Raw genomic sequence first — 26,065 nt, forward strand, 5'->3', positions numbered from 1 at the left:
GTGAGGGGCGTGAGCGCGGGGCCAGCGGCCTCCCGCGTGACGCTGCCGGGCGCATGCGCACTTGAGCCCGCCCCGCCGTGAGCCCGCCCCGCTCTTCCCCCGCCTCCTCCTCCTCCTGCCGCCGCTTCGCGCCAGCTCATGTGGTGCCCGAGCACCGGCGGGGGCAGCGCTGGATCGCTGGGTGAGTGACCTTCGTGGGGCGGCCGGGAGGAGAAGGGACGGGACGCTTTCTGCCCGCCCAGGTCGAGGCAGTTGGTCTCCGCGCGGCTCTCAGCTGGGGAGCAGCTGCCCGCCGCTGGGGCTTTACCCCCACGGCTGCGCCCGGTCTGGGGGCGGTGCGGGCGCGTCCCTGCCGCCAGCCCCAAGCGGGGCTGCTGAGCCCTGCCCTGGCTCGGGGGGACGGACTCGGTGCCCGGTGAGCCCTCGGAGGCTGAGGGGGCGCGGGCGTCCGTGTCGCCGCCGCGCCGTGGGGCGTTACGGGGGCGTTAACGGGCCGCTGGGTGCCTCGCGCCTCGCCCCCTGCTTCCCGCCGCGGCGGCGGGGAGCGCCGGGGACCCGCTCGGGGCGGCCCGCGGGGCTGTCCGCAAGTCCCGGCGAGTTCGCGGGGCCTGCCCGCAGGGCACCGCCTGTCGAGCCCGGCACTTTGGACCCGTAGATGTTGGGGTTGGGCTCCCCAGCCGCTGGTAGCCGGATAAAGCGAGTGCAGGGAAGGCAGGCGGGGAACGGCTGGGCGTAGTGCTGCTGGCTTAGGCCCCTTTGTTTATCCGCGGGCTCCTCTGTATCCCAGCGAGTGAAACTGTTGTGGGGCTTGGTTTTGGCTCGTTGTCGTGACTTCTCAGTGACTCTTGCTTTGTTTTGTTTTTTCCAAGCCTTCTCTCTTCTGCTAGAGGGAAAGATAAAAAGCATGACCCGATATTAATTGGAAGAGAGTTTTCGTTCTCGTTGTTTTAGTGGTTTTTAGTAATAGGACATGGAAAAGTTAAAGACTCTTAGTAAGCCTTTTAAAATAAATATATATATTCCTGGCTCCATCGTGTTGATTTCTTGGTCGGAGCTGTTTCATATTAGTGCGTAGAAGCAGTAGTCTGTATATATAATAAGGTCTTTATGTACTTTCTAGGGGTGTTTTTCTTGTAGCTGGGGCTGCCTGCACTGGATAAAAAGGAATAACTGACCTTTATGTATTGGATTTTGGATGATTTCTTGTGTTTGTTTCTATGAAATAAGTGTACGCACCAAAAATGCATAATTAGTGTTAAGTATGAGGGTTCTGGAAGCAAAGAACACTCTTCCTAGAGCTGGAGCCTGGTTTATAATTTATCTCTAGGTTTCCTTGTCTTCTGTGGAAAATACTGTTTTAAAACATAGAGGGCTTTTTAGTGGATCACTTCTTAATGTGCCTTTGTACTTGTTACAATTTTTTTTCATGACTTAGAACATGTAAAGCTTACCATGTCAGCAATGTACTCATTGAATGTTTGTTACACAGCTACTGTTTCTTGGCCTACGCAACTATGCAGCATCCTTGTCAGGTCACTGCTTCCAACTGACCTGTCTTACAAAGGGATCATGATGTGACATGTGGTACCAGGTGGTGGAAATCCAGTCTAGTTCTGAAACAAGCTCTGCTGATTATTTTCTCAAGTTCAAACTGTCACTGCTAAAATAAACTTTTTACTTCTACTGTGAAGTTACACATCTTCAGCCTCCAGCAGCTGGATTTTTTTTTTCTGACAGTAAAAGTACTTGTAATTGTCTTTCCTTGTGGACACTGATGGGCAGTGACTGAAGCATTTCCAACCTTTTTGTTACTAAGATGATAAACAAAATGGGAGAATGACCCTTAATTTGTCTCAGTAATATTTCTGAGAAGTTCTATACAACAGACATCACATACCGTCACCATTTACTGCAGGGCGACAATAAACCGAGGCAGATGCTCTCGGTTAACCCCGTGCCCTCCCCGCTAAGGAAAGGGAATAGGAGGAAAAGGGAGAGAGACTTGCAAGTTGGAAAAGCTTTAAATGCTTTACTAGTGCTAGTAGTAAATAGAGAAAATAATACAAAATATACAAAACCAATCTTGAATTTCCCGTGGCAGTGTTGCCCTCGGAACCAGCACTGCTCCAGCAGCTGCAGGGCAGGCCCACTGAAGTCCTGGGCTGGATTCCACTGCAAACTGGAACTGGATTCAGGGATGCAGGGTCTGGAACCAGGCCTGGGATCACAGGGATGACAGGCAGGGTCCTCTTCAGATGCCGGCCATGGTCGAAGAGAGCGAGACCCTCATGATCTCCCACTTTTATAGGGTGTATGACATGGATGGGATGGAGTACTCAGTTGGTCAGTTTTAGTCACCTGTTCTGTTTGCCCCTCCTTGCAAATATGCTCCTCTCACTTATGGGACATGCAAATTTTATCAGTAACCTTGGCTGCTGTAGAAATAAATGTAAACCTGGGGCTCTTCTGCGTACCATTGCTCACCTTATCAGCTCCGGAGCGAACAGTGTGTCAAAAAACATGCAGCTAAATTCAGAAAAGTGCAGTTACTTAGAAGAACTTAGCTGAAAGGAAAATTCACTAAAAGAGAAACTGGTCTTGTTTTTAACAAAACCAGGACACATACTTGGAATTTTTTTTTTCAGTGTTTTCTGTACTCTTTCCAGTAGTGCTTTAATCTTGAACCCGATTAATTGAAATATCCTGAATTGCTTTAAAGTCTTTATTCAATCAATGAAATAAAATACAGGATAAGACAACCCTTTCACCTCAATCAATGTTGCATTTAAATATAATTTACTTTTCTAGAAACTTGTTTTGGCATTCCCTTGATACAACAGAGAAAGCTCATCACGCCAGCCTTAGAACTCATAGCAAAATCAATATCTTATTGTTTTCTCTCTTATTTGGCTTTTATTTTGGAGAGGATTTAAAAACCAAACAAATACAAAAAAAAAAACCCCACAAAACCAACCAAACAAAAAAACCCCAAGCAAACCAAAACATGCAAGGCTGCTTCTCTAGGCATCAAAATATTTGTTAAAATTTGTTTTCATGGTGACTGGTATTCAGTATACCGATAGAACTGCAAGTCTAATTTTAGTACATTTTTTGACAGTATAGATTGTCCTGTGTGCATTCACTCTGAACTGTCTTTCCAGCCCATAGAGAGTGCATTCTGTATCGCTGTCCCTCTCTCTACCACCCGGTTCTCTTCTAGCACCAGGAAAATATCAAGCTGTCTCCCTGCTCCAAAAAGCAGAGGAGGGACCTTGCAAAGGGTGGCAAACATTTCCCATCTGATACCCCAACTGCACGTTAGGTCAATGGATATCTCCAGACTGGACAAGGAAAGATTGTATTGAGGTTGTGATTCTATTCGACCAAGCAGATATGCATCAGAATAGTAAGATTATGCAGCCAGCTGTTTGGGACTGGTGGAGTAAAAACTACAGTGTTAAAATAGAAGGTTCCCACTTTGGCTTTCTGGTGATTTCAGGTATTTATTTCTGTCCTGTAATGACTGAACACAGTACTGTTGTGGTTTTCTAGGATGCTTGTTCTAGTATTCAAGTACCTTAAGTTGTCTATAATTTGTTTTGATAATAACTTACTCTAGGTGTTAAAGGGTTTTTCTTTTTCCTGTGTATCGATTCTTAAGTATTGGATTTTTAGAAGTGCAAAGGAGTGTATTTATTAATCTGACCACAGTTCTGACTTGCTGTATTCAGACAAGTTTATTTTAAGAATGGCCATATTAAAGTGAGGCAGAATAAATGAATTTTGGATTAAAATGGAAAAAAAACCCAACCTTCGTAACACTCAAAATAGTATAATTTATTTAAACCACTTAGTATAGAGTGATCTGGAAATATGAGAAAAAAGTTGAAGTAACTTACTAACCAAGTCTGATGATGATTATTATTATTATTATCCATTGTTTTTGTAGGTGTACACAGATCCTGGACATTGGTTTTCTTTACTTTTTTTTTAACAAGAAACTAGATTACAGTTTTCTTTCCCTTCCTCGTTGGAAGAGCACAGTAGTGGCTCCCTGTTCACTTCAGTAAGTACTACTTTGAAAATAATACTGAGCTTGCCTAAAATCTTGTTTGCTTTAGCTGTATTTGAGCTAGTGTATTTGCTGAAAGATAAATGGTACTGTTAAGGATTTTGATGGTGTGTTTTCTTCTGTGAAGGGAGTGGGAGCTGTATTTTCAAAACTGGGTCAGTAAAAATTGGAAAGAAAGAGATAAAAATAAGGGTTAGGATGTGTGCTTAAGATACCAGTGAAGACAAGCTTACAAAAATCAGCTCTTTATCAATGACTACAGATTTTTTTTAAATATAAATGAATAATTACATAGCTAGAGATGTAGTCTCCTAGTAGTTTAAAACCAAATATTGTCTCAAGATTCAGAGATGTGTTTATGAAAGCCCATTCTGACTGAGAAGTTTTTGCCATCATAGCTGTGTCGACAGGACCAAGATCAATGCCAGTCTTTGTTTTGTCAGTTCAAGTAAAATACAGTTAGGACTGGTTGAAGATGTAGTTCTTTGACCTTGTGTGCCTCTTTAGTAGGCTTGTCATCGATTTATGTAATAAATTTCTGGTTATATTAGGTGTGTTAAATTCCTACCCATAAATTCCATTTTCCTAAAAAACTTGAGTTTAGCTGCCTTCACGTTTTGTTTAAAATGAATGTAACTGAATGTCAAGGTTAACTTCCTTGGACTAAAATGATATAGCTTTTCAGTAATACAGGTACCAGAATAAGAACCTACTTTGTGTTACAATCAATGAACTTGCTACTCAGATTAACCCCTTTAACTGTCCTGTTCTTATCTTTTTTTTTTTCTAGATGTCAGTTTGCTGCTAATGGGTGTAAGTAAATTAGATGTCTTGTACAGAAAGCTTCTCCTTACTAAACTTTTCATCAGAGGATGGGGAAAGCCAGAGGATCTGAAAAGGTGACTTGTTAAAAAATAACAGTATGAACAGTGCTTGGTATTAAAAGAAAAAAAATACCTTAAAGTACCAACAATTGTTACTATCCTATATTAAAAAAAAAAAAAAAGCTAAAGATTGTTTTGTTCAGGAAATCATGTGCTACCATACCAAGAGACGAACTGGATTTAAAAGAAGTCTTAAAGGGATTTGCTAAATCTTCTGTGTTTAAAGAGGCTCTTCTTGAGAGAATGTATATGTGTCCAATTAAATTTTTCACTTAGACACATCTGATAACATATTTCAAGCAGTATGTCTGAAGAGTCGTGTCAAAGAACAAAACTTGCTGAATTTTTGCAGAGGAATTTTTCTGTGTAGCACTGAAGAGGATCTTGCTAGCTTTCTATAACTTATTAATGATAATGGGCTTTAAAAGTGTAAAATATAATCAGAAGTTTCTTTCATGGCCCTAATTAGTAAACCTATTTTCTTTCTTGTTTTCAAAGCATCTAAAAAGAATAAAAGTATCTCTTACATTTTTAATTTGCTGATTTTTATTAGTTATTATTAAGAGTAACACCTGGAAGCTGAGCACTTGCATTTAAGTTTGAAAATGAAGTGACTTAATATGTTCTGCATTTAATAACCTAATTCTTATGTATTTGAAAATCAATAAAGAAAATTTCAAACAAAAGAATACTGAAAGAAAATTTCATTCACTCTGGATAGCAGTGGAGTAATGTGATTTTTTAACGTTTTTATTTTAAGTCTAAGTGAAGCATTGGTTAGATTCACAGCATGTCATCTTGAAATGGCGTTTTGATTGCTTTATATGTCTGTCTTCAGTTGATCTTTCTTTTAAGTAGCAAACTTCCCTGCAAGATGAGTGTTGGATTTTAAAAATGTTTAGTTTACTTTTGTTGGATTAAGCAAAAGATGTGTGTTTTGTTTTGATTGCAGCATTTCTATATTCTATTATGTATCTGAAATTAGACATTTTAATATAATCAAAACCCTGTCTTAACTTGTAAGTTCTTGGTGAGATATGATGAAATTTCACTCCTCCATCCTCAGCACAAATGCTTTATAGTTCTACTATTAGCTGTTGCAATACTAGGGAAGGCTTTTCTCTTGCTAATGTCAAACAGCAATAAAGAAGCATTGCTGGTAGTAAGAATGGTATTGGCTCCAGCTCTTTCTTTTTAATAGGGAGAAAAAAAGTCTCACATGAGATCAAAAGCTTTTGAGGAAACAAGGCAGGCTTGCTGGCCTACTGATCTGAAAAGTGGAAGAAGAATTTGGTCTATATATTGCCCATGAATGGGAAGAACATGAGCTGTTCCCCAGCAGCCTGGGTTCACCAGGATGAAGAGGGAAGAGTTCCACCTCCCTCTGACTCCTCACACTGGCTGGTGGGAGGAGGGAGTACCACTCCCTGGTGTGCATATGCCCTGTTGTACCAGAAGCGGTGACAGTGCTGTCTTCTTTTTTCTTTAAACTGATCTCTGTGAAGATCCAATAGAAGAAATTATTAAATCTCTTCAAGCATTGAGTTTGACTCATATTACAGACTATGCTGTGTAGATGTAATCTAAAGTGTTATGTGCACACCCTTGTTGTGATGGCTTGATATCCTAATGCTTTATCCTCAACTCATTAGCAAGTGTTGAAATTCCTCAACACATACAAGATTTAGCCTTCAATATCCTAACTACAGAGGACATACATAAATATACTACTTTTAGAGGATTTAGTGTCAAGTAAAACATCTCTTCATTTAGCCTACCTCTATACTCATGTCTCGTACATTTACCCTTGTTTTCTCAGAAATACTTCATGTGCTTGCTGTTCTTCATAAGAAAAGCAAAGGCTATAGAGTAGGGTTTGGGTTTTGTTGTGGGTTTTTTTGTTCATTTGTTTTTTTAATGTGGTAATAAACTGGATTTTCTTTCCTTCCCATCCGTTTGGTTTTCTTTTTTGTTGGGAAGGTGGACAGATCACTCCTGTTATACTATTGCTTTGTACTTTACACTCAAATCTGCTGGTTTAGTTAGTCAGGTAATATCTTTGGGTGTATTTACAACCGTAAGAATGAGCAAGTTATTCTTGGCAGAGAGTATTTAAGATTGAGAGGACCATCTCGAGGACATCTAGTCCGAACCCCTGCTTGAAACAAAGCTAACTTTGTAGCTGATTCAAGTCACTTGGCACCTCATCCATTTGAGTTTTGAAAGTCCCTTGAGCATGGAGGTCATTCATAGTTTCCCTGGGCAGACTTTTCCAGTCCTTAACCACTACCATTGTGGAAGAAAAAAATCTTTCACTGTGCCAGTAGGAACTTCTTATGTTGCAACACAGAGCCATTGCCTCTTGTCCTCTCAATGTATACCTCTGGGGAGAGTCTTGTCACATCTTCTCTGTACAACTCTGCAGCCTATTTAAGTAGAAGAAGAAAGCAACTACATTTCCCCCTTAGCTTTCTGTTCCCCAGCCAATGCAAATCCTGTTCCCTTGACCTACTGGCTGCCCTCTTTCTAAATGCAGTGGATGTGCCATTGATTTTTCCTAGCTGCAAGGGTGTGTTGCTAACTCTTGTTGAGTTTGCTGTCAACCAGAAACCCCATGGCTTTTCCCACAGAGGTGCTGTGCTACCTGTGTGGGAAGTTTCAAGCCTATATTGTTGCATGGAGTTATTCTGTCTTAGGTGCAAGATTTTGCAGTTCTGTTGTTGAACTCTAGGATGTTTGTTGACCTGTTCCTCCAGCTTATCCAGCTTGCTCTGAACTGTAGCCCTACTTTCTGGCTATTAACCTCACTCTCCAGTTTGTATCATTCATGAGCTTCCCTAAATGCTGCTAGTAAACTTGTTTCCAGCTAGACTTCAGATCATTGATAACTACACTTAGATGCTGGCAGTCCAGGCCTGTTTTTCACCTGGTTCTTCTCTATTGCCCCAATGTACCTACAAGAATGTGTAAGTGTAGGAAGATTCTATGTCTTAATTTGGCCTTGAAAAATGTTTTCAAAATATCAGGTGTAAATACTATTTAAAAGCTGTGCAACTGCAAGCAATGTAACTAAGCCTTTTTTTTTTTTTTAAACTTAAAAATGTTCTTATATACCTGGTAGGTATGTAGGCTAATTAATCTGTAAATGCAAAGCTGGCTTCATAATTTTTATTTTCTTTGTGGCTTACTTTAGCTCCTGAAATTATGTATATGTATATTTTTTATATATATATTAAAAGTTTAACTTCTCTACTTGTTTCCTTTCAACAGAATATTTGAATTCAGAAAGATTATTGGAAACAGGGAAAAATGCCAGACATTGGTTTCAAAAGATTACCCAGTGTTCATTGACAAGGTACTTAAAAGCAAGAGACGATGCAGTTTAACTAAATTTATTTTCCTGATGGTATATAAAGGTACAATCGAAGTAGTACTTACTAGGCTGCTTTTATAGGATGGAGTTGAATCTTGATGTTATGTGAATCTACATTTTCCTGATGTTTGATGTTATTGCAGCATGACTTGCTGCTGAGATTGACAACTGGGGACTTGAGTTAGGGAGTACACAGTGGTAGGGTGGTGAATGTACCTCTAACAATATTCAGTTAGCTTTTGCTGATCACCGGTTTTCTAACAGGTGGCATTAACTGACTTCACAGGTGTTCCTAGCTCTGTATCAAGAAAAGGATATTAGAATTTTTCTGAGAGGGAAGAAGTGGTGAGGCTGTAGAGGCAAAAAAAAAAATATAGTGTGAGTTCCTGGGGAAAGGACACCCTGTGCTCCCAGGTGAGATATGCATATAGAAGTAATCATTGCCCTGAAGACTTTTCAATCTAAGAGTGTGAACAGAGAGTCAGATATGAAGAATAATTCTAAGGTCAAATAAATGCACTGGTGGGCAGTGCTGTGGCAAACTAAATGCTTTAACAGTTTTCTGGGGTTTTTTTGTCTTTTTTTTAATTAAGCTGATGTGGATAGAATTAGGAGGCAGTGGTAGAAGTGTGAAATGGCGTTGGAAGGGACAGGAAAATGAACAGTCATGTTGGTTGCTAGCAGAGAATGGACAGAAACTGGAAGAATGAAGCAGTGGCTGTACAGATACTGTTTGATTTGTGGGTGGGTTTGTTTGTTTTTCCCATTAATATAGTAGATGGGGGGGGTCAGATCTTAAAGCTCAAAATTTAGTATGTATTGTTGAAGTTATTTTAAATGGAACAGCGTTACATTCCTTTAAGGTCATTTAATGAAAGAAAAGTTTGAAACGGATGTTTTGATGGTGTTGATATGTGTATAGAAACATCCTATATTTGAAGTAGACCTTAGCTTTGTTTTTTTAAGTACATTCTCATCCTGTAACAAATTCTTCTACTTTAAGAGATGTTTGGTGTTTGGTATTTGGCTTTCAAAGCAAGTTAAACACTGATATGAAATATACTGCTGTCATCCTGTTCTCTATAGGTTGAGGAGCAATCTGACTGTAAAATCCTTGAGGGGCATTTCATTTCCCCGTTGGCTCATTATGTCCCAGGTATCCTGCCAGTTGAATCTCTTGTAGCAAGGTAAGAAAAAACAAGTGGTATTTCCTTTCTGAAACCAGTACTGCAGCGAAATAGGAACGATCTATAAGTAGTTTCATTGTGAAACTGATTTATTGTAATAAAAATTGTCCGTGAAATATTTCAACCTGGTTTCTTTACTAACGTGTTGAAAAGATTTTGATCTCAAAAGCGAAAATCTTATTCATGTGATAGTTTAATCTGTGTGTAAATTTTTTAAAAAGTCCTCTGCCAAAGTATATACTTTGCGAGGGGATTTTTTTTTTTGAGTGTAGAAATCATATTGCACAAAGCTATGGAATACCCTGGGTTGTTTTTTTTAAGTTATTTGTGGGAGCAGGGGGGCGTGTGTGGTTGGTTGGTTGGTTTGTTTTTCCTCAAATGAGCAGGGTCCCAGAAATGAAGGATACTATGTATAGCCAGGACAGTAGTTGTTTGTGTTATATGTAGCAGGAGAAGCTGTTTATATGACAGAAGCATGTTATACTGTATTTGAAGGAACTATTTCAGCCTTTCATTTGCATTGAATACAAAAATAGTGCATATGTACTGAAGTAGTAAGTTCATTTAATTGTCGGAAGACAACCTGGTGTTCTTCTGACTTGGCAAGCCAAAAATAAAAAAAAAAAAAAGCATCCTCACAGAAAGCAGGATGATGCCTAATAGTCAGAAGATACCTAGGGGCATTTTTATTGGTTTCACACTAACACTGCTTTGCAGTTGAGAAGTGAGTTTGGAAAGGCAGCACAATTTCTGTTTGCTTTTAGTTTTGAGCTAAACTTCCATGATGGATTTTTTTTTTTCTCAAGCTTTGTTAAATAACTTAAATTGCACACTTTTATGTTTAATTTTTAAGTTGATACTAGCATTGTCTATTTTATCAATATTACTGATTGGCTTTTTTATGTGTACTTAAACATGTAACACTAAGGAATGTCAGAACAAGTCTGATAGTCAAAATATGAGTTCTCTTCCACCTCTCCCTTGATTAGAGAAAGAAACTCTCTCTTAACATTGGACTAATTAGTACCGTACTGGAAAATATAGTATACTGATTGTTTCCTTATGAGTGTTCTTTTACAGTGTGTAATGAAGTTATGCTAGTTGTTACATTGGACAGCATTGTTACAGTTTTGAAATACTTTACAGATTTCCCTTAAGATTGTTGTGACTTGTGTGAATATTTTTTTCTGAAGTGTATCATGGCTGTAGGTAACAGTGCTCCATCTTGTGGGGAAAATACTAGTGGCTCAGAAGTGATTTTTTTTTTTTTTTTTTTTTTCCTCAGTAGTTAGACTGTAAATAATTTCAGTAGCAGCAGAAGACACTAAGTGATTGATGTTGGTGTATGAAATAGTTTTGTCATTTGTTTGTTGGGTTTTTGGTTTTTTTTAAAATTTAAATATATTGCTCATCTTAATATTCAGTTTCAGCTGTTGTACCCTCAGGAAAAAGCAATGCTGCCTAGAAGAACTAGTCATACGTGTTTAGGCTGCTCTTCATCTGAAGTTCCATTTCTCCACTCTGCAAAATTTAAATTGTGATGATGAGGTAGTGGTCTTTTTTAGGAACATGATCTTTCAGCTTGGCTCCTTTTCTTGTTTGGCATTTGTTCTGTCCTACTTTCAGATTCCTTTCTTTGCTGGATGTGTTTATGAAAAGTGATATTGCTGAATTGCTGGCAGTTTGCCTGTATGGGTTAAGAAAATACTTTATTCTGACTTTTTAAAAATTAATTTCCCTGACACAGCTTGTAAATATGTATACTCACTTTGCTAAAATAGGTGTTTGTTTCTCATAGATTTCAGTTCATCATACCCAAAAGATGGAATAGCAAGCACAGACCTGTGTGCATTCATTTAGCAGGCACTGGAGATCATGTGAGTATGTAAGATGTAAAATTGATTGTTACCAAGAAGTTAATAATCAAATTTCTTCACAATGAGGGTGGTGAGGCACGGGGACAGACTGCCCAGAGAAGCTGTGGATGCCCCATCCCCGGAAGTGTTCAAGGCCAGGTTGGGTGGGCTCTGAGCAACCTGCTCTAGTGGAAGGTGTCCCTGCCCATGGCAGGGGCGTTGAAACTACATAATCTTAGAGGTGCCTTCCAACACAAACCATTCTATGATTCTATGATTTTATCTTAATGTATGTTTGTACGTCTTTTCTTTAGCACTTCTGGAGGAGACGCACATTAATGGCACGCCCGATGATTAAAGAAGCCTGTATGGCTTCTCTACTGCTAGAAAATCCTTATTATATCCTTTTGTGGAAAGCAAGACACTTATTCTCAATGTTCACTCCAGAAAGCAGAAGACTTATCACATTGGCATAATATCTATAATACTTTGAGGATCAATCTCCAGTGGACTTTTCAGTGGATAGAAACAAAGTATGACCATTGCATGAAACACAATGTGGAACGCAGTTAATGTAATGTGCTACTTTTACACCAAGTATTGCTTTTCTGATTTTTTATTTAAATGTCTTCTACAGCTTCTTACTGTAATCATTAGAGTAAAAGTTCTGATATGAATCTGTGTACTGATCAAGGTACTGATATGATTTCTTTAGCCATGACAGAGTGAAAACTAATACATTCTTTCTGCATCATGCTGTGTGACTTCCGAATGTATTAAAGACAGAAGAGGAAGTTGCCTTTCCTGCCTTTCCTTCTCAAATGCAACCCTTTGGTACCTCAGATACTTTTGAAAAACTTATGGCTACCATTTAATTTTTTTTTTTTTTTTTTTTAAAGTTAAGTTTGGTTCTGTGATCAACTCATCAGTAACTTCTGTAATACTCTTACCCTGTTTTATTAAATAGCATTTCTGGTTACACTTTTTTTCCTACCCATATACCTAACAAAACTAAAATCTTCCGTTGCAAATTGTATCATCGAACTACATTTAACTTGATTTCCTTCCAGTTAAACATTTGAAATTTAAGTTCCACATTTCAATTATTCGGTGTACTATTTATGTGTGTTATTTATTTTATTTTATTTTACTTTATTTTTTATTTTGATTGCCAGTTATTATATAGGTATGTTTTACTTTCTTTAACTTGAGTCTTCTACATGGCTGTAGAAAACCTAAGGATCAATTGTAAGTATTAACATTACATTCATGGATATTGTCTTTTCAAAATACCACTTTTTTTTTTTGGTCAAGAAACCCAAAGTAGTGTAAACTTTGCTAGCTTATTAAGAAAAAAAAATCCCAAGCATGGACCAATGGACCTGCTAATGTGAAATTGTGTACCCTTTGCTAAGCTGCTTTGTCATTTTTTTTGTGTTAAGAGATCACAGTGATCAGGAAAGTCTGCACAAGATGAATTGCAGTATAGAGTGAGATGCAAACAAGTTATGTGAATACAAGCAGATATCAGTTTATTTTCCTCATTCACAACTGTGCATGTACAAATGCTGCAATTATATTTCAGTCAACTGTGGATAATCCTTGTTCAGATAGTGTATTTTCCTGTTGTAATTCCTAAGATTTTGTTTTTCCAAGGTATTTTAAGGATTTACAATCAGACATATAAATAAATCTGGTGTTTCTTGCCCATTAGTCAGTGGAAATTCAGTATTTTTCAGGACTTGGCTCCCTCAGTCAGTTTTTAAACATGAATTTAGGAACCTAATTAGGAAGTCCTGTTTTTTGCTTTTCACATTTTCTGAACTGCTGGAGTATAAACAGAATTCAACAGGATATGTGTCTGAGGCAAAGCTGTTTTTTAATGTACCAATATTTATTAAAGTCCGAGTATGAGTTGGTGTTGTAATCCTTTTTGATCCTAACTTGGACATTTAACATGAGTAGAAGACTCATAGAAGGTGATTTCTTTTGAAACTGAAGTTCTTAACCTGTCCATTCTATTAGGACTGCACTAGGAGCACAATCTCAGACTGCAGCATTTTAAATTTCGTAGGTTTTATTTGGATTTCTTAAATCCAAAAGCTTAAAAAAAATTGCCTTTAAGGAGGAAATTTAATTCAAAAATAGTTTCTAGGTTTGGTTTTTTCCAAACCAGATGCTGAATTTTATTTATTTTGACATAAGAACCACTTAAAAAATATTTAATTACATTTACCAACCAAGATGAGTATGAGATTTGTTTTTTTTAGTAGGAAAGCTGCTTAAAAATAGATTTTTTACTGCATTTAGAAGTGGGAGATTATAGGGAAGTGACAAGAGAGAGTGCATGCTGGAATACATGCATTGTTTTTTTTCCAGTTATTAAGGAACTGATGCAGAAGAATAAATAATTTGGTGAGGATATTTCTGAGTCCTTCTCAGTTGTCTAGCTTGACAGCTTAGTATATGCATGATGTAGAGACGGATTCTTCAGGAGCGTTCGGCCTAGTCCGCCAATTAGTAATTGTCAATCTTTGATACAAGGTTGCAAAGCAGCAGCAGTGGTTTTAGTTAATATGCTAGTAGCAGTGTTTAAAGCAGCTGCAGCGGGCTGAGGAGTCTCTCATAACAAAGCTGTAGGAAAGAATGACAGTAGCCTGTAAATACTGGTCTGCAGCAGGGATGTTCATTTCTCCTGTGACTTGCACAGTGAGCTTTGTCCTTGGGCTTCAGAGTGTCTCAAATGTCATCAAATGTTGGCAGAGCTTTTGTAAGCTCACTGCGATACTGAAAATACACAACCCTCCTCCCCAGATTAGAGGTGTATTAATTGCTCTGTAAAATACTTATTTTTTTTTTTTTTCCCCCATACTTTTTGAGAGTCCTGCTGATGGTTCAGCTGAAGAGATTTCTAGTTTTTTATTTCTTGTGGTTTAATGCTTTGCAGTTCACTAGATGAATTTCTCGGTACGGTGACACACTTCCAACTTTACAATTTCAGTCTTACAGTGACAGTGATGAGTGCTTCCAAAGCTGACATGCTGATTGCTGTTCAAATGTTGTGTGCAATTTTTCAATGATGTAAAACAAGTAAATACTAAAAAAAAAAAAAAAAGATAGTGTATTTCTAGGACCGTATCACTTTGATTCTATTTCTAAGAGATCCGTTATAACTTTACAGGACAGCAGGTTACTAGTAGTGAGACTCTAACATTGGTAATACCTGTTTCTAGAAGACCAGACTGTCAGTGATATTCAAGAAGATATTAGAAGCTTAGCAGGTGTCTAGTCCTCATTAGATGAAAAGGTACAAGTGGTAAAGAATCTGGACTTCTTTTTCACTTGTTGAATCAGCACAAGTTCGGCTCCTAAATACTGTGGAAGTGTGATCAGGCTTTGTATAAAAGTATACATAGAATGATGAGAACTGTCAAAATCTAATCTTAGAAAATAAATCCTATATTTTCCTTTTCTGGGGAGAAAAGACGGTCATGTTTAAAAAATGTCTCGGACCTGTTTGTGATGGGAGGAGCTCTTGTTCTAGAATCGGCAGCTCTTTTGCACTGGCTAGAGAGAGAAGGCTATGGACCGCTAGGGATGACTGGAATATCCATGGGAGGACATGTAAGCTTTTTATATTTCCTGTTCAGTAATTTTTGTTGTAACTTCTCATTTGATCATTTAGCATATGGAAATAATTTGTTTTATAGTGATCCTCTCAGAAGTACTTTAAAATAAACATTTAGAGTCATGAGAAACAAATTGTTGGCAATTTTCATGTTCTGTGGTGCTGAGTTAGTATAATCCTCAATAAGTACTGACAAATCAGAGACCTTTGTCAGCCATCTCCTGTCAGGCTTAATACCAATATAAGCAGCTCACATAATTATGGGGTTTTTTCCACAAGAAAGGGGGAGAGCATTGTTTTCTGGAAGAACATCTGTACTATCAATTGCTGGTTCTTCTTTTACTCCTTTGTTCTCGCTTAAACTTGTATGAAATGCTTCCTCTTTGTAGGTGTATTGTAATTGAGATGATTTTTGGTGTCAGTTCTGTTCTCAGCTCATCTTTTTTCCTTGATCATTGGTATTGATTAGAGAAGATTTCTGTGGTGAGGTGAATAACATTTTGTGTATGACACTGCACATATTCAAACTAAAACAGCAGCGTGTTAGTAAGATGCTTGAAAGACTAATACACATTTAAAATATTACTACTTGTGTCTCTACAGATAATCATTGGTCTGTGAGACATATTAATAGACATTACTACAAAGCTTATTAAAACAAGATTCATTTTGCTTATCCTTGTTTGTTTGTTGTTAGGAGCTAAGTAAATAATGTTCGTAATGGTAGTGTCTACTGAAAGGAAAATTATTTTGCCCCAAAGCACAATTTTATAACTCTAAACATCGTGAAAGTGCAAAGCACCTTTGATTTACATAAATATCACCCTATTGAAACAACAACTTCTGTGTTAAAAATGTCTTCCTTGTCTTATTTGTGAGAATTTGGAATTCTGAAACTGGTATATGCACCACTAACCGTGCAGGACAATTCAAATGCTGTGCAAATGCTATGGGAATAACTGAGTACTGTACCCCATACCAATGGTCACATATAGCATGGATATAGAAGGAGGCAAGATCTGAGAGAGTTTGGAAAATCCTTTGAATATTTTTTTTTTTTTTTTTTTTTTTTTTAGTTCAGGAAGATAGATTTTTGGCTAGTCCTGACTTGTAGGAGTTCCGGTACAATTTAAAATCAGGGAAATAAATAACGTTTGATGTTGATCATCTTTAGACTGTGTTTTACAACAGGATGTAGGTAGCATTAATTCAATTCTACTGATGAGGAGAGCTAGAACTAAGAAGAAAAAAAGTCAGATTTTCTGGCTATCAGAACATAGATATCTGGTGTTCCTATCACTTTTTATTAATACAAAAATAATTAGAATTATAGTTCAGTTGTATAAATCCACTTATTAGAACAACTGGCACAGACGTGGGATATTTTGTATTGGGGAGTTTACACTGTTGTTCAGTTTAGAGCAATAAAGTTGGCAAGAATATACCATATAGGGAAGTTCTGTATGTTGAGTTTCTTTGCTTTTTTTTTTTTCCTGGGATAAACGAAATATTCATAAAAATGTGTTCTGAGAACTGATATAAAAGTAATAATTGAAACTTTAAAGGACAGGAAAATTAGTCCATTCAACATACCGAATTACTTCTCCACACTTTGTTTCTAGTGTACAAATTGAAAAAGTGTAGAATTTGAAATAGTCCTTCTCATAGATTGCCTTCACTTTGCTTTGAAATAAGTTTGCAAGAGCTTGATTAAAAGGCTTCATGTATGTTTTTCATGGTTTTAAACAACTAAAAGGTCAGAATAAATATTCTATCAGGAATTTTTATAGTTATAACAAAAACCTATTCAGCCTTGAAATTAGTACAGAGCAATATCTATTGATAGGCAAATCACTGAAGAATAGGCTCTGTCGTCTTGATAAGTGAAAGTATATCCAATTGCCACCATCCTTAACCGCTTTGGTACTGCGTATTTCATTGATACTGCATAAACAAATAAATTGAAGGTGAGAGAGTGTTTTACCATATTGTGAATTCAATATTAAAATATGTAATAAGTGCATTTGATTCCAGATGGCTTCACTGGCAGTGACAAACTGGCCCAAACCATTGCCATTGATTCCGTGTCTTTCCTGGTCAACAGCTTCTGCGGTCTTCACTACGGTAATTAACGTATATTTTTGTTAATATACTAGAGTGTGATCAGATACGTAAGTTAAAAGGTTTGGGTTGGCCACGTTCACCTGTTCATTTAGGGCGTTTCATCACCCTTTGGCCTTTGTTAGTGCCTAGTGGCAAACCCCACCCTTCCCGCGTCAGGATGTCTGACACACGATAAGGCAGGTAGCGTTGAGCTACGGCAGTGTGTTATGTACTAAATGAGAGGCTCACACTGGTTTGTGGGACAACAATGGGGGTCCTGGTCTGAATGTGGGAAGATGAGGAAGCAAGCTGTGTAAACGTGGTTTTTTCTCTGCTCAAAGCCTGTTTTTAATAGTTGGGTGATAATACTGCTACTACCATGAGGGGCACCTGTTTTCACTACTGCTGCTGGGGTGGGTGAATGAGTAGACTGGCTTGGACACCATAAATGCTTATGCTTTGATTCCAATAACTCTAAGGGCTATCTGGAAACTTGGGCAGAAGTCCAGTGGAAAAATCAAGTCACAGAAGGAAACACATTGATTTTCTCTGTATATTGTTATTTTAGAATGATCTCTGGGTTTTACTTGTGTACTGGACACTTGTGTTTATAATCTCAGGGTGTGTTGAGCAAGGCAGTGAACTGGAGAGAGCTGGAAAAACAGTATTTTACCCAAACTGTTTACGAAGAAGAAATCATTCAAATGCTTGAATACTGTGGAGTAAGTATAGCTTATTTTCCCTATTTGCTAATATTTACATGTGCAAATCTAACAAATAATGTAAATTCTTTTTACTTCTAGTAAAACTAGCCAACTGTTAGCCAGAATATGTTTGCTGGGTTTTTTTGTTCCTTACGCTTTTGATAAATTTAAACTTTGAAGGAAAACCTGAAAACCAGAAGCTAGTACTTTGGTTACATAATGCGCGTTAAGTATAGCCCTCGCTACAAGTTTTTGTCATGACCACACTTAATGTAATCTGCAACATGAAATGAATTCAATCAAAACATTGAAACCCTAGATAATATTTCCTAGTAACCAGCTTTGTGGTTCGGAAAGCCAGTAACCTGACATGTAAATATAAACCCATGATTTATTGCCCTTTGAAGCTTTTTTTTTTTTCAAATATTCAATACTGTAGAATATTTTTAATATGTAGCAAAATTAAGTTACTTTTCTAGGTTGTTTAGAGTACTAAGTCTTTCTGTTTCTATGCTAGCCCTCCCTCAGCTTTAGACTTTTATTGCACAGGCAGATAGGATAAATGTGAGGTAGAGCTTTTGTAATTAGCTTCTTGCTCCTTACAAAAAATAATTTGTCTACTTTTTTTTTTTCTTTCTTCTTGGATTTGAGTAGGGTTGAAAGACTCTTCCCAAGGGGAATTTTGTTGCCTCAGCTCTGTTCTACATCAGAGTGATAATTGTTTGAGAGTTGTTTATGTGTTGCAAGATGGCCCTCTCCCAATTCTGATAAATAACTTTTTTCCTAAGATTCTTTGCTTTGTGACAGTCCTTTTTCAAATATCTTATGACAGGAGAAGACGGGCTGGGACAGAGATAGTGACTTAGACACTTGCCATTTTTAGGTAAAATACACACCATGAAGACTGATGGAGCAGACAAAATGAAAAGAAGAAACATTTCAAGATGTTCAGCTTGCGTCTTCCTAGTATAACATTTAGAGGCAGTAGATTTTTCAGTCCTAAACCTAACATTAGACTTGGTCACGTATGTTTATTGTTATTGCCTGTCTGTCTTCATGTCTATTAAAAATTGCTGTATGTGTTAATTTTTTAATACTTTGCCAAAAAGACATTACTACTCTTTTGAGAGTGGAAAAAAATATCTGAGAAGTGCATAGCTTTTATGAGTTATTTGCCCAGAAATTTAAGCTTAAGTGATTGCAATTATAAATTCAGAGTTTAATATAGAATTTAAACCAGACAAACTCTTGTCTCATAAGCTACTATGTATAATTACTTCCTGCATATTTTAAGCTGACAGAAATGTAGAATTAAATTATCAAGAGGTTATGATGATCAAGATTTCATTAACTGAGTGATATGCCGGCCGAAAATAACAAGCGCTGTGAGCAGTGCTGTTCGTGTCGTCTTTTTTTTTTCTGTAATAATATTGAGTTGATCTTAAAAATAAGTTTAACCAACTGGTTTAAAGGAGAAGCTCTTAATTAATGACCTGTTGTCGTTGTTTAGACAGATTCTTTCAAGATGGGACAAGACTTTGTTAAAAACTTCCCTGACAGTGTGGACAGTCTGGAGGATGTGGATGCGACTTCCAGAATGTTCGACCTTGATTCCTCAAACAGGATTGTATCTAAAGAAGTCGTTCACAGCTTTACCACAAATAAAAGTACTCTAAGTGCCTCATCAGAAAGACTCTTAATACAAGATGGTCCTAAAATGCAGTTCATAAATCAAACATTTTCAACCAGTAGTAATAGCAATAAAAACTTATCAAGCCAACCAGGACACAAGATAAATAAAATAAGAAAGAGTGACACTTTACAGAGAGAATCTTTAAGGTTCATGAAAGGAGTAATGGATGAATGTACCCATGTAGCTAACTTCTCAGGTATGTATTTCTTTGTTTTAATGTGTAGTTTGGAAAACTGAATAAATACTACGGAAGGAAAGTGTCTTCGTTCTCCATTTTGTAAACCTTCTGGCATCCTAGCTGAAATACAAAAATATCTTGAGGTTTATTCAGTAGTATCTATTTACCACCCCATTGCCTAATTGTTTTTCTGTTTTTTCTTAATGACCAACCTGTGATAAAGTGAATTAAAAATTTGCCCTTCAGTATCTTTGCTTATTTTTTCTCTGCCTTGCTGTGGCTACTTTCAGATACGCGCTAGTGCAAATTTGCGTTATTTAAAAGAACAAAACTTCTGTGTGATTTAATATCTAGATCTAATTAATCTGCTAATAAGGTTTTTCAAGCAGCTTCAAGTAAATTTCATAAAGCAGAGATCTGATATTGACTTCACATAGAAAATAGACCATGTAGCTGAGAACCAAGCTTGAATGATACTTTTAGACAAGTGTGACCAGTAAAATGCACAGAGGTCCTTCTGGGATGATGCAGTCTGGTGAATATAATGTTTCCCAAGGCTGGCATAGCATGTAGAGGGAGCTGTAGCTCAGTGAGCCTTAGATCTGATGAACATGGGTTTCTTGGTGTCCCAGAAAAACCCCTTTCAATGGCCCACTTACAGGCAGAAGCAAACATGTAATTTATCCCTAGAGCTGACCGAAGGTGTTTTGCTGGGGTGAGGGCTTGGAATTGCTTTTGTGGCAGTCCATTCAGACAAAATGGTTCAACTGTGCACTCCTAGCATGTTTTAGAAAATGCTTTGACTTCAGACTAGTTTCTGACAAAGTTGTCTTTGAATGTCAAAACATTCTGGATACTGAGATCCTGTGCCACCACATTTTTGAATTCTGGCATTCAGTACTCACTGATAAATGTTAAAAAATCCCAAGATTTCTACACTAGCATAGATTTATTGACTTGGAAAATGGCCATGATCACTGCTAGCCAGGGATGTTTTGTGACAAATACCAGTTCAGTGCTTTCCTTAAAGCTATAAAAGTTTTTTCTGTAGACAGAAAAAAACCCTGTAAACTTCTGTTGATAAGAGGAAAGACAATTCTCCTGCCATTTCCCAAAAACTTGTGAAATTTTCTGTTTTAAGGGAGGGGAGGGGGTTGATTAGTTTGTTTTTCTACTGATGGCATCACTACTGTAATATTAAAAAACTGATACATTCTGCTGGACTCTTCATACAATATAATTTTATTAAATCTTAGGTTTGGGTTTGGTTTTTTTTAGCAATAGAGGGCATCTTTACAACAGAAATCTCAGCTGAAGTGTTTCTATTTCTTATCTTAAATTACATTTTGATTTGTTTTTCTTTAGTTCCAGTTGACCCGAGTTTAATCATAGTTGTGCAAGCGAAGGAGGATGCGTATATTCCTCGAACTGGGGTGCGCAGTCTTCAGGAAATCTGGCCTGGATGTGAAATCAGATATCTGGATGGGGGTCATGTCAGTGCCTACCTCTTCAAACAGGGACTCTTTAGGTAAGGTCAACAGGAAAGTTTAAAAATAATAGAGAGCTTAAAACCATAATTTTGACTGCTTTGACGAACAAGTTATTGGATCTCAAATAATTTTAAAAGAATATCAGCGTTTCCATTTTATGAGCAAAGATGAGGTGAAATGTGGCTCAGATTGTTCAGTGACCTGATAGCAAGAGAATAATCCTTCTCATTCTTGTTTTCCTATAAAAGCTTTTAATTAGTTTGTTCACTGGACACCAGAAAATATTTTTTAGGCAGTGACTGCTTATGTTGTGCTGCACAGCTGCTCTCCTTTTGCAATTGTTGTCTTTAAAAAAACCACACAATTGAATGTAAGAATTAAAAGCTTGACTGCATATCAGTAGTACTTGCATGAATTTTTGTCTTAGCAATACTAGGTATTGACTTTCTGAAGACAGTTATATAAATGCAGCTCCTTAGTTTTAAAAAGTTAAATAATCGTGCTGTTATTTTAAAATATAAGGAATTAGTAAGAGTGTACATCCCATTTAGGAAGTCTAAGCAACAATGAAAAAGAATAGCAAGTTACCGGGTTAAGGTATGCTAGCCACTAACATATTGCTATTTAAAACTACAGCCTTATTTTATGTTATGACACTTGCTCAAAAATTATAACTTATACGTGTGTCTTTGACCCATCTCCTGACATGTTTGAGTAGAAAATTCCTAACCCATTAACATCTGCACACATATCAAAGTTGGTAAACAGTCCCACTCATTCCTGAAGCATAAAGAAATTACTGGATTGAAGTGAGAGATCCCAGAAGTGAAGGAGAAAAGAATACCTAATATCCCATTTGTAATGAACACTATTTTGAAATAGTGATGATAGCTTTGTAAATTTGGAAATATGTGACTTATATCTGCCTTTCCTAAATTATACAAATAATCTTTTTTTCTTGTTTTAGACAAGCAATTTATGATGCATTTGACCGCTTTCTTCAGAAATATGCAGTTTAAAAATCTTCATAATGTATTCACACTGATCTCATTCGTACTTCTGCTTACTGGAACTCATATTTGGAAAACAAGCCTCTTGCAATGTTGAGTAGATGGTCACTGACTTTGACTATTGTAGGTAACAATTATCAAAAATGGTAAAGTACCAATGTTACTTTTATTTCAATCAAATGCCATTCTGACACACTTGCTTCAGCTTTACCTGTGGAAAAAACAATGGCAGCATTTGTTAGTGTATGAATGGTTCATGTACTTCATGTTTAATCACATTGTGTATTCCTTTAATTCTGAATAAATTCCGAATTGTGTATAAGTTGAAAACAGAGCAATCTAAGTATTGAAAGAATGTAAAATATGCTGTAGGGCTAAGATGGTGTCCTGCATTTAGTGTATTTCCGGTTTGTTCTGGGTACCTTGGTTTCCTCTTGCTTCCTTGTCCCCTTGCTGTTCCTATTGTGTTGTACTGTGGTTTTGCCAGCACTCAACCTCTTGTGTTTGTCACTGATTTTCTCTATTATCAATTGAAAATGAGCTATAATAGAAGGGGCAGCATCCAATCTTGCAAAAAGAGACTTTCAAAATTCAACAAAGGGTGAGAGACATTTTCACTCAATATTTTTCTGCCACTGAACTAAACCGTGCCATTCCAGAATCATGTAGCCATTCATGGATCAGTTTCACAGACTAGAAAAAGTGAAAATCGAGTATCTAGTAATTAATTTTTTACATGCGTGCAACTGGATAATATATACTCTCTCCTAGATTTTTTTTTTTAGAAAGCTAGAGGAAATAAAAATGTAATAATTTTTATTTAGAAGCAGTCACACAAAGAGTCTGATTCTAAGCAGTTAAATCAAGGACAGATTATATGGTGCTATAAAGACCTGTTGGAAATATTTCAACAGGATTCGTTTTTAAAGTGCACTCAGCGCTGATATGCAAAATAGAGTTTCTTTGTCTAATATTAAAAATGTGTATGAGGCTGAGGATTATCAAAACAGTTAAATTAGCTCCTCATTTTTCAACACTTTTTTTAATTGAATGGAAAATTTAAAAAAAAAAAAATAGTATTAGGAGCCTCTTCTAAGAAAATCCGAAGTCCATTTTTTCATCTTTTTGCATCGAAAATGCCAACATATTACAGTAGAATGAAAAGGTCACCATGTGTCAGCTGTGTATGTTGTCTGTCCACATCTTATTTTGTGGTAATCTCCTGTAACATTATTTTAAAGCTAGTTTGCAGATAAACTGAATCTGAAACATTTCGATATTAATTTCAGTACAGTAATGACCAGAGTTACACAGAAACAAACAGAAAAATCCAGCTATTTCTTGGGATATGTGACTTCTGTACCTTTCAAATCAAACACTTATTGATCTCTGAGGCCAGTGCCATGGTTTTTAATAGGCAGAGTATGAAGCAAACAAAGCTCAGTTCATGTATTCTCTTGAATTTTAGTTTGGCGGACAGGACTAGTAACTAGGAAGAAATCATGGTTCACTTGAAAATCAGATAAATTCAGGTAAAACTGAAGTGTAACCGTTTGTAATAACCCAAATTATTTAACACACAGATTTACCGAAAATGCAAAAGGAGTTCTATTCTGTTGGAAGTTAAACTGCTTGTTTCGAGCGGGTTTTAATAATTTCTTTAGGCAGTGTTGGTTTTATATATATATAGGGAGCACATGTGAGGTGACTAGCACATTTAAATATAAGAAAAGCACTGAATGTTGGAAGATTTGAAATCCAATAGAAGTAAGCTTACAATTTTAAAATTAAAGGCTTGAACGCTATACTAAAAGATTTATGGGGCTTAGCTTTTACAAGCTTATTCATCAACTAAGGGTGTTTTACAAGAACGTTGTCTGCTGTTCACTAATTTTTTTTGATCTTGCACTTTAAATGTATTTCTGTGCTTTACGTCCCTGTTTCTGCTGCAGCCATGAGAAGGGGAGATAACTGATGGCAAGGGAAAGGGCTTGAATAAATGGAAGAGGAAAAAGATTTTTATAAGGTGGGAAGTAAGCACAAAAAAAAAAATCAACTTCTCTACTCTGCAAAGTGTAACATGCCAAAGTAAATATTTTCAAAGCGCACAATATTAGGAATTACACAACCGATGGGAACTTGGCATCCTGAGGTTAGTGTTCTGGTGATACTACTAACAAGGTTTAACTTGCCAAAAGGGCGTACTATTCACAGAAGCAGATTTATGCTACTGTAACTCCTGTGTGTGAGAGTGTCTTTTGGTATAAGTAGTGAAAGACAAGAATGAGAAATCATACTTTGCTATGTAACTGAAGTAATGTTGCCAAATATGAAAGCCCAGTAAGAAGCATTTAAGAAATTTCTCAGGTTAGCATAACAAAAAGGAAAAGTGAGCTATGTAGTCTATTTCTACCAGTTATCAGACCCAGGAAGCTATTAGGTGGTCTGTGAAGGGAGAGAATCTTGCTGTGTAAATGTTTTTAACCTTTGAAAATTGACTTTTTAACCCAGATTTTAAGGTTAAAACCTTAGAAAGTATTATTAATAATCCATTTTAATGTTAAATGAAAATGTGATTTTTTTAATCCAGCAATCGCATGAGAAAAATATTGGAATAAGGTTCCTGCACTAAATCTAAATAGCAGGTAAGCCATGCTGTATGTCTTAAATTTATTGTAAAACTGGCCTTGATCATTTTTTGTTTTAATGTTTTTCAATAAAAGTCCCAAAAAACCAGTTAAGTGTGAGGTTTTTTTCTTTCTTGTTAACAGGAATTCAGAATGCATCTCGCTGTTATCCTGTAATCCTTTGTATTCCTACTAGTACTATAGCACAAGATGAGTAGGTAATCTATGGTACAAGAAAAAAGCTTCACCTAACAAAAAATGATACCGCTTTCATGTTTTTCTACATACGGTACGTACTAAAGACAATAAGCTTGTATCACCTAATTAAGATACTGTTGTGATTCCAATTTTGGAGTATTCTTTTCAGTGGCTTCATTGTGCTAGAATTTCCCAGACTTAAAATCCCTTTTACTTTTAAAAGGGTCCAAAATGTGTACAACTTCTTCCTGCTTGCTGCTGTGTTCCAAACAAGAATGTGTTGTACCATAGTAAACTCCGGACATATTGTAGGACTGTCCATCAGTAATTGAAAAAAAAAAATCACCCTTGCTGTTGATGGTTGCTCTTGCAAGTGGGAAGGAGGTACAGGATTTTGGAGTGTTGCTCCTGGGAGAAGAGGAAGCAGTCTGTCCCGTGAATGGGAATATCACACACTAGCTGAAAGGCTGCTTTGAACAGGTAGCTGTAAATGTTACTGACACATCCGTCTTTGAGTCATGGTGGTGTTTGTATTCAAAACAAGAAAAAAAGTCTTGGAAAATTGTGGCTTACTCAGTGGAACTAGCGCAGTCAGTTTGGCTGAAGCCTGCCAGTTGTACCCAGCAACCAAGATGCGATCCATTTTATTTTGGTGCTCAAGGATGCTGTCTGAAAAGTGAAGACTGGTGTAGCACCTCTGCACAGTAGTAGTAAAACTGACAAAACATGGGTAGTACTACCAGAGTGGGTAGTGATTCTTGTCTCTGTTTGAAAGGCCCAGGACAGAGTGAGAGGTTGGTTCTGGTGTGTTATCTATGAGTAACTCAAGTAATTTTTTTTTTTTTTTAAGTGTTTTGTTTTCAAGTTTTGCTCCTGGTACATCTGTGCTGATCACTGTCTGGAAAAAAATGCATCTAATGATTGTCACATGGAGCTTTTTCCAGTTATTTCCCCCAAGTCTGAAAAACACCCCTCTCAAAAGTGGCCACTCAGGGTTTTTTTTTTAGCAAGGGTAAATCATTTCTGTTGCATTAATCTAGAAAATCAATTACACTTTTAAAA

General features: G+C 37.1%; 1 protein-coding gene across 1 annotated transcript; it reads left to right on the top strand.

Moving 5' to 3' along the window:
- The first annotated feature begins 97 nt into the window (after positions 1-97).
- Positions 98-24,911, top strand: ABHD18 (abhydrolase domain containing 18). Its single transcript, XM_065634140.1, has 14 exons — positions 98-181; positions 3,950-4,066; positions 4,863-4,971; positions 8,227-8,311; positions 9,416-9,516; positions 11,315-11,393; positions 11,687-11,771; positions 12,593-12,620; positions 14,858-14,996; positions 17,035-17,124; positions 17,724-17,825; positions 19,318-19,696; positions 21,044-21,206; positions 22,136-24,911. The coding sequence occupies exons 3-14, from the start codon at positions 4,880-4,882 to the stop codon at positions 22,185-22,187; spliced, it is 1,395 nt and encodes a 464-aa protein (XP_065490212.1). The 5' UTR covers positions 98-181; positions 3,950-4,066; positions 4,863-4,879; the 3' UTR covers positions 22,188-24,911.
- The last annotated feature ends 1,154 nt before the right edge of the window (positions 24,912-26,065 follow it).

The sequence above is a fragment of the Caloenas nicobarica genome, chromosome 4 (assembly GCF_036013445.1).
Source record: "Caloenas nicobarica isolate bCalNic1 chromosome 4, bCalNic1.hap1, whole genome shotgun sequence".
NCBI lineage: Eukaryota > Metazoa > Chordata > Aves > Columbiformes > Columbidae > Caloenas > Caloenas nicobarica.